The 8889-nt window shown below is 34.3% G+C and overlaps 1 protein-coding gene across 2 annotated transcripts; it reads left to right on the top strand.

The window, feature by feature from the left end:
- Nucleotides 1-1902: 1902 nt before the first annotated feature.
- On the top strand, nucleotides 1903-8666 carry LOC133694979 (ubinuclein-1). Of its 2 annotated transcripts, none has more exons than XM_062116697.1 (13): nucleotides 1903-2321; nucleotides 2505-2591; nucleotides 2729-2821; nucleotides 2966-3042; nucleotides 4060-4555; nucleotides 5092-5191; nucleotides 5291-5400; nucleotides 5526-5609; nucleotides 6250-6375; nucleotides 6813-6950; nucleotides 7042-7089; nucleotides 7355-7456; nucleotides 8034-8666. In XM_062116697.1, the coding sequence occupies exons 1-13, from the start codon at nucleotides 2082-2084 to the stop codon at nucleotides 8505-8507; spliced, it is 2175 nt and encodes a 724-aa protein (XP_061972681.1). In that variant the 5' UTR covers nucleotides 1903-2081; the 3' UTR covers nucleotides 8508-8666. The 2 variants fall into 2 exon arrangements, with proteins under 2 accessions (XP_061972681.1, XP_061972680.1); XM_062116696.1 differs by having other exon boundaries at nucleotides 4060-4609.
- The last annotated feature ends 223 nt before the right edge of the window (nucleotides 8667-8889 follow it).

The following is an 8889-nucleotide window of genomic DNA, read 5'->3' as shown; positions in this document are numbered from 1 at the left end:
TAGAAATGTCACATTATTTGTTAATTATATCAAATTTGGTCCTCAAACTTTTGATTGCTATATATATTTTGTTTTGAATATTTATTTTTCAATTTCATCTTTTAAAATTTAATTTTTATATTAATTTTGATCCTCATTTTTATAATTGTTATTTGCTTTTCCCTTATAATTTTCTTATTGAAATTTTTTATCTATCAAATATGGTCCTCATTCTTTTGATTGTTACTTATTTTATTTGAAATAATTTATGAAATGTTAATTTTTATTATTTTAATTTCTTTATTTTTCATTTTAATTTTATTTTTTAGATTTGATTAGTAAATTGGAAGATCATCTTTTACTTTTATTTATTTTTTTATTTTTCATTAGTAAATTGTAATTTCCTTGAATTTTGAAAATAATAATGTATTTTTTAATTTCTTGTATTTAATAAAATTACTATATTCCGTGAAAATAAAAATAAAAATGACGCGTTAAGGACATTAATTAACAAACTCAGTGGGTTCATGGGTTTTTATTTGTAAATATGATTTTTTTTTGGCATTTCATCAAATAAATATTTACCACACTTTCATCTAAAGCCACCTCAAAAACATGCTTTTTTTCCTCTACAAAAGAAAAATAAATATAAAACCCCCAAAAAATTAAAGTCAATGTTTAAAAAAAATCAAAGAGAAAAAAAATCAGTGTAATGTGAATATATAATGGCGAAAAAGTTGAAAAGAATTTTTTTCTAATTTTATTTCATTAGTTATTTGAATTGTTACTAAAAATATTTTGGTTTTTCTTAAAAAAATAGCTATAACAAAATATACAATTTAATTTATATGTGCAACCAAATTAAAAATTAAAGATATATTCAAAGTGTTAAAATATATATTTTTTTCTAAAAATAATGTTACAATATAGTACATGAAATGCAAGGGAAAAAGACTACTTAAGGCATCATTTAATTATTTTTATACTACAGTGACTAATTAAATAGTTTTTAGGAATTATAAAAATTAAATTATAAATAAATCTTACTTCCATATTATCTAATGAATAATTAATTTAATTTTGATTCCACAAGCACATTGACTTGGCTTTTATTTTCTTTAATTTAAACTTTTAACATTGAATTTGTGTTAAATTAATTTTTTAATTTTATTATGTAATATTTATTTGATTTTAAATTAGTTTTTTTATACAACTATATCACAAAAAATTATTGAATTCGATAGAGTATATAACTTGAATCACAAGTTTAATAAATTAATATAAGTTCACTCGAGTCGATATAATATATAATATATAATTATTTTAATATTTTTTTATGTATAAAAATATTTTAATCTAACTTGTAGTAAATTGCCGTGAATAATTTAGAATCTATTTTTGAGTGTTATAGAAATTGTTTTTTATTTAAAAATATATTAAAATATTATTTTTTTATATCAATATATTAAAATAATAAAAAAATATTAATTAATTTTTTAAAAAAAGTCAAGAATTTTAATAAGCATGACACAATGAAAAATAATGTTTTACTAAAGACACCACGACAGCAAACTTTCTTTGCCTTTTTATTTCCCTAAACTTGCTTTCGCGTCAAATATTTTTTTAACTCTGAGGTCTAATTCACGAAAATTACAACAAAGTGATAAAATTGAATAATTGTAAAAAAAAAATAAAAATGGGTAAGTTTAAGGTTTTGCCTTTTGAACATGAACTTCAGTTTATGAGGGGCCCGCTTCAACTCATCGCAGCGGACTTGTCAAGAGTTGAAGGCAAATAGCCGCCCTCTTATCATTACCGGGTCGGGCTAAATTGTCAAAACGGGCCATGACCCGCCCTTTCCCTCCCCCGATTTTTCTCGGGAAAGAAAACGCAAGAAAATTACAAAAACAGAAAATATTTCACTTTTCCAGTTAAACCCCACAAAACCGTTTCGGCATCCCGCCCAGCTATTCTCCTCCTTCTTCCTAAAACATCTCCTCCTAGGGTTTCTTTTCCTCTTCCATGTTTCCCGAATCTTGAATTATCCGATTCCCACTCAATTCCAATACCCTAGAATTCTGACCCGACCTTGCACTGTCTCGATGGAGGAAGGGAGCAGCCGTGGCGGAGGAGAATCGTCATCTTCAAGGTTAACGCCGTCGTATGTGAAATTAGGAGACAGGCAAATATTCACTGTGGAGCTCCGACCCGGAGAGACAACATTCGTGTCGTGGAAAAAGCTTATGAAAGACGCCAATAAGGTCAATAGTGGATCCGCACCCCCCGCACCAGACCCGCCTCCCGTTAACGCTCACCCTAACCTCGAGTCTCGAATTGCCCCCGTAAGCTCCCTTCCATTTCCAATACTCAATCACTTAGAACTATACATGTTTATGCCATTGCTTATGTGTGTTTATTCATCTTAATTACTAATTAAATTTGCAATGTATTTGGATAAATTGTAGTTAGCTGGTACCTGGAATTAGTTCTTTATAGTAATTAATTGTTAGATAATTTTGTTTCAGGCACCAGTGACTGAAAATGAAGTGAATGATGACCCTCCTCCAAATCGTTTCAGTGCGGTAATCGAGAAGATTGAGCGTCTTTACACGGTATGCTATACTTAGCTCCACATGTGTTATTTCCTTTTTGCTTGTAGTTGAACGTGCATAGTCCTAATTGATGTGTGTGAGGATATAGTCAATGTAAATGGCATTTCATTTGCTAACACGACTTCAATCCTTCACAGGGTAAGGATAGCAGCGACGAGGAGGATCTAATGGATGTTCCTGACGATGATCAGTATGATACAGAAGATTCTTTTATTGATGATGCTGAGCTGGTTGGTACCTTTAACTGTAGTTTGCATCCTTTGATTTTCTTTGTCGGTATTTGTGCAGCTGTGTCTTCCAGTACAATCATTGTGTGAAAGTGGTTTTCGACTATGAAGAGGCTTACATTGTTTGTTAAAATATTTCTTCTGCAGGATGAATACTTTGAAGTTGATAATTCAGCAATAAAACATGATGGCTTCTTTGTTAACAGGGGGAAGCTGGAACGCATGTGAGTTACCTCTGAACCTTTTTAGAGCTTGTACTTCAATGACCACAAATTTGTTTTATTGAATAATAGCTCCATCCATTTATTTCCTGTTGGTTAGCTTTTGCTTCCCCCAAACCCCCCCCCCCCCCAAAAAAAAAAAGTGCTTTAATATTGGGGTAGAAAATCTCACTGCAACTGGATCTTTTATGTTCTTTTCAAATGAATTATTGTGGTAGATAGCATCATATGCAGAAGTCAAACAATGAAGTAGAGAGATCTCTGATTGTCACTTATAGAATGTAGACAGTATAGTTGCCTTTTTTAGAAGCCTCCCCCTTTTCTCTTCCTTCAATTACTCAGTAATAACCTAACGAGGTAGTAGGTATTATATAGCACTGAAGGATATAGAAATGGATTTGTTCGGGGGCATAATTGAATTGGATTTTGATGCAGAAAAATCCTTATTATGCTAAAACTTGCGCGATGAAGATTTCTCACACCCTCTCACATGCAAGATTGCTGACCCCTTGAAGAGAATATGAAGATCCTGCAGCTTCAATATGTCAGGACTATTTTAGATGTTTTTAGCACAAAGTCTGGTCTCCTGTCAAACTGTTCTTAGACTGTGCTTTGTTCAAGATACTCCAGATCCAAATTAGGTGTGTTGTAGTGATTTCAGGGTAGTGGAATTAAAAAATTTAAATAAGCGTTGTTGGTGCATAAAACTTCCACATTCAAAGGATTTTCAGCTTTTTCAGGCTTTCACATGTTGATGACCTTTATGATAGGAGTAAGAGTTATACAGTTCATGCTGTCAACTGCAAAATGATTATTAACCATGTGCTGTCTTTTGGTGCTTAAGCTAACCAGTATCTTGGCAATGCTGACTCTGTAACTTCATCTGTGGACTTGGTTGAAAATGCTTTCTATGTAATTTATATCTAGGGAGAACTCATGTTTATTTTTTTTTTCCTTTCTTCATCTTGAAAGTGTCTTGCTTTTCTCTTTTCTGATTCTTTTTGTTTCATTTTTTGCAAGAAATGAACCTCCTGTTGTGCCAAATGAGAAACCGAAGAAAAGGCAAAGAAAAGATTTATTAAAGGCACCTAATGACTCTGACGATGGTCGCATTTCAAATAAACTTGCAAAGCTGGGAAAGTCAACTGTGGAGAAGTTGGCACCGCCTCCTGGAAAGAACTCTTCAAACCTGTCTCAAAATTTGACTTTGATAAGTGAACAATACGAGAATGTAAAGTTCCAGAGTCAATCAAATTCACCTGGAAATTCTTCCAAAAAGAAATCTGCAGAAACTAAAATGAAGTTGGATCCGTCTTTGTCAGTGAGAGGTTCAAATGGTGATGCTTATGCATCCCTGGCAGAAACACAGGATATTGAAAAGTCAAAGACAGGAGGCCTCCAGCCTAAGAACCTCACTAGCAAACCTAAAGATGCAAGTGGACTCTCTGATTCTTCAAATCAGAAGTCTCATGAAAAAAGTGCTTATGTGCAACCCAAGTTGCAAACTGCAAAAACGGTAAACAATGCTGAAGATCTTGAATCATCAGTTAGATCAAAAGAAAAGAATGGGGTCCGTGAACTTCCTGATCTCAATCTTAATATTTCTGATGGCAAGATTTACACGCAAGCAGCAGTAAGCTGACATTTTATTATTTTATAATTTCTTTTCCTTAGAGATTTTTTAGCCAAAATTAGTAATATGGGCATTAGCATTTAGCTCTATTTTTAAGATGGATTCAGATATCCATACATTGCAACTCTGCAAAATCTGGAAATGAAGATCCTGATGTTGTATCTGTGAATTTACTCGCTGAACTCTTACATGCAGATATAACTTTGAATCTTCACTGTTGTATTAAACTGTGCCCCATGAGTTTCAGAGAGAAATATTTGGAATAATTATAGTTTTTTATTTTTTTGGAGAGTAGAAGGCAGTGTTGGAAAATAGTCTCTAATGCTCGCATGCATGTGCAAATTATTTTAGAACCATTTATGTCAGTTTGATAACATGTTCATGTTGCTTGTCTTGATTTTGAATGGAACACTTTGCAGAAAACTTCACATGTCCACAGAAAGGATGGTTCTAGTGTCAGGCCTAAAAGTTCAATACTAGAGAAGGCTATCAGGGAGTTAGAGAAGATGGTTGCAGAATGTAAGCTCAAAAATACTTGTCACATATACACTCCCAATGACTATAATATGTGCAAGTTTCTTGCAAATTGAAATGTTCTTCTCTGTGTAAAAATTACAGCAAGGCCACCTGCTATGGAGAATCAAGAGACTGATACTTCAGCCCAGGCAATTAAAAGAAGATTGCCTACAGAAATAAAGCTGAAGCTTGCCAAAGTTGCCAGACTAGCAGTACTATAATTCTTAACTTTTTAAACACTGTTCATTGCGCACTCTTTTGCTTTTCTTGTTTTTGATAGTTATACATGGAGGCTGCAAAGAAATGTAAAATGTTTACTTTCCAATGGTTGCAACAGGCAAGCCAAGGGAAAATGTCAAAAGAGTTACTGAATCGTCTAATGAGTATTCTTGGTCACTTAATTCAGCTCAGAACACTGAAGGTATCTTCTTGTAGAAATTGAAGACATGACTCTTAAATATGGTTGCTTTGCTTCCCTCTTCTCCCCCCTCCCTCTCCCAGATTGCAACCACAATTCTCATCTGTGATATCTCGAAGTAGTTGAGGGAAGTGTTTGGATGATGGTTGTGGTTGCTGAGCCTTGTGGATGTAGTATTAAGTTAGCTATTTGGTGCTTTAAATCCTGTCACTCTCTTCTTAGTTTTAAGAAATTCTGAAGAATTGAATCTGGGAAACCAAAGTCACCACTTCTCATTGATACATTTCATTTTATTACTACTAATATAAAATGAACAATTAACCTTTTTTAGATTGAAGAAAATTTAATTAGAGATGGAAATGATAAAATCACACAATCAAGAACAAGACAATCTTAATCTGAAAGACCACTAACCACAATCACATCACTTAATCTATTGATGTTGGAAGAGTTTCTGTGGTCATTCAAGCTCTCTATGTTGCCATGATAGCATTATGACAGATTAAATGAAAACATGGTAGTAATTGCTAGTATGAAAATGAATGAAGTCTGTATTATCATCGCTGTCTTTACGTGCCTTGGCTTTCAATATCGTTTACAGCTTTTGTGGAAATTTTCTGAGCTTCTCGTTTTTTTGCTGCAGAGAAACTTGAAAATAATGATTAACACAGGCTTGTCAGTGAAGCAGGAGAAAGATGATAGGTTTCAACAGATAAAGAAGGAGGTTGCCGAGATGATTACGACATGTATCCCTTCTGTGGAGTCTAATGTATGTTGATACATCTCTCTCTCTCTCTCTCTCTCTCTCTCACACACACACACACACACACACACACACATAAACTCAGACTGGCATTCAGAACTTTTGCTTAGGGCCTTCAGGTACAATGCTCTTTTCACTGGAGATTTATCTAGAAGTCAATGGTAGATGAAACTGTTTTTTACATATTTCCCTAGTCATCATTTCTTTTCGTTTCTTTCTTTTTTTTTGAAAGGATGAAACATATTAAATGCTGATTGGTGACATTCTTGTCGAGAATTAATTGAATACTAGCGCTTTTGCATCTGAAATCTTGATATAATTGATTATCAATTAATGATGCCTTTACAGCACCTTATTAATGGAAGTATGAATGTTCCTTGACCATTGCATGCTAACTTCTATTGCTTTTTAAACACTGTAGAATTGATCCAATGATTTCTCAGGCATTAGTTCAGCAAGCTGGAGCATCTGATGATTTTCAAGAAATTGGTTCTGAAGAAAAAGGGGCCCTTAAAAAGAAATTTAGCATGGATGTTGTGTTGGAGGATAAGATTTGTGATCTCTATGACCTTTTTGTTGAGGTGCATGCCTGCTTGGAATGCCTTAATTTTTTTTTGTGGAAATCTTTTTCTCAATGCATCTCATGCTTTGCTCTGATCTTGATGTTTATAGGGATTGGATGAAGATTCAGGTCCACAAGTCAGAAAGTTGTATGTGGAGGTTGTGATTTCTTTTCCCGAAACATGTTTCGTGGTGCTTTCATTTGCCAAATATATTCTTGATGCTTTCATATGCCAAATATATTCTTAAAGACGACATCCATTTTCCATAAGTTATTTGCCCTCTACAGCTCTACTATCACCAACTTCTTTGCCCTTCTGGCAATGTTCTCTTGTGCTGATTCTTTTTGTTTATGAAGTCTAATTGAAATCTGATTTGGTTCTCTCCAATATGCTTTTCACGGTCTATTTCATCTGTGATTTAGCTTGCACAATTGTGGCCAAGTGGTCTTATGGACAACCATGGGATCAAGCGTGCAATCTGTAGGGCAAAAGAGAGACGAAGGGTTGTATACTGCAGAAATAAGGTATACAAGTTCCTCATATCTAACTCTGCTTCCCCCCATCCCCAACCATCGTGTATTTGAAACATGAAGGTTACTATTTCCTAGATGCTTCTTTTTTTAAAATAATGTAACTGGAACTATGTCTTGACAGTCTTAGTTTACAATCCTAATCATATAACGTTGGACTATGCTGTGGTGAATTGTGATTTATGAAGTGGTTGGCATTTGTGGGTCTCAAAAAGTTGTTTAAGTTGACAAAAGATTGCTTTATGTAGACTCAAGCCAGATTTTTTTTTTTTTTTGTATAATTACGATTAAAACATGAGTGGAGGTTTTTCTATCAATGGAATATAACATCTACTGTGGTTTGTAGATGTTATATATTGGAATTAGTGATGCCTACTGTTTTATTACTGCAAGGACCTTTACTTCTTGTTATAGAATAAGTTTTTTTTTTTAGTTGTCTTTTAGTACCACCAATTATGTTGGTCATTATGTGAAATACTCTGAAATCCCATGCATCTTCTGCTTTCTTTCTTTCTTTCTTTCTTTCTCTTTTCTTGGGATGCTGATGTTGAAATTGATTTGTAATATTTAGGATCTGGAGAAAATGAAGAGTAAAAAGATGTTGACTCTTAAACAAGAGGAGGTTGTTCGAGCTGAGTCTGGTTTAGTTGCTCAGCCACATGTGCAAGAAAGGGTGGCCATGGAAATGGCTGGTCCTGTTTTGGCTTTAGCTAGTAAGCCAGTTTCCAATTCCGCAGCAGCATCTGTTCGGTTACCCAGTCCTTCAGCAAACGGTCTTGTAGTGGACAAGCTCAAAGAGAAGCCGAAAGGGAGTTCAAGCAATTCCATGGATGAATCAAAGATGGGTGTCGATGGTGCTCTGACAAAGAAAAAGGTAAAGAGGAAACCAGAACAAGAGTTGGATGAAACACATCTCCGTTCAGAGAAGTTGCATCCCCAATCTAGTGGGGAAAGACACAAGTCACTTAAGCATGCTTCTGTTCTTCCCCCCCAAAAGCTAAACCTTCCATCAACTGCCCCTTCGAGTTTCGAACCATCTAGCTGACTTAATAATAGTTCGACTAGGATGTCTACACCAAAAAAGTGATTGTATAACATAAGTCCTTTTTTCTTTACCTTTGCATTTCTTAACAGCTTCATCAATTCTGACAAGCTGATTGATACCATTTTTGCAATTGAATTGTCTTGTTTGGCGAGTTGTGAATTGAAGTATCATCTCATCTCATCTCATCTCATCTCAGATAAGAGATGCAGATTGCTTGTGCAATATTCCCTGCTTTGAGGCATCGGTTTGAGACTTTCTGTTCTATTTATTGCTTGCTCTTTAGCTTGATCCGCCGCCTTGTTTTTTTGTAGTTGATAGTGGCTAGCAGTGATATCTGACTGTCAGAGCAAACTGTGATTTAGGCACATGGATGGAAGGAGGC

The sequence above is a fragment of the Populus nigra genome, chromosome 5 (assembly GCF_951802175.1).
Source record: "Populus nigra chromosome 5, ddPopNigr1.1, whole genome shotgun sequence".
Classification (NCBI taxonomy): Eukaryota; Viridiplantae; Streptophyta; class Magnoliopsida; order Malpighiales; family Salicaceae; genus Populus; species Populus nigra.
This window is presented reverse-complemented; position numbering and strand designations above follow the sequence as displayed.

Excerpts from the sequence above, each read along its gene's own strand:
- LOC133694979 (XM_062116696.1), top strand. The coding sequence starts at position 2,082 with ATGGAGGAAGGGAGCAGCCGTGGCGGAGGAGAATCGTCATCTTCAAGG. Across the intron at positions 3,043-4,059 it reads AGGGGGAAGCTGGAACGCAT|AAATGAACCTCCTGTTGTGC; the intron begins GTGAGTTACCTC and ends ATTTTTTGCAAG. Across the intron at positions 6,376-6,812 it reads TCCCTTCTGTGGAGTCTAAT|GCATTAGTTCAGCAAGCTGG; the intron begins GTATGTTGATAC and ends ATGATTTCTCAG.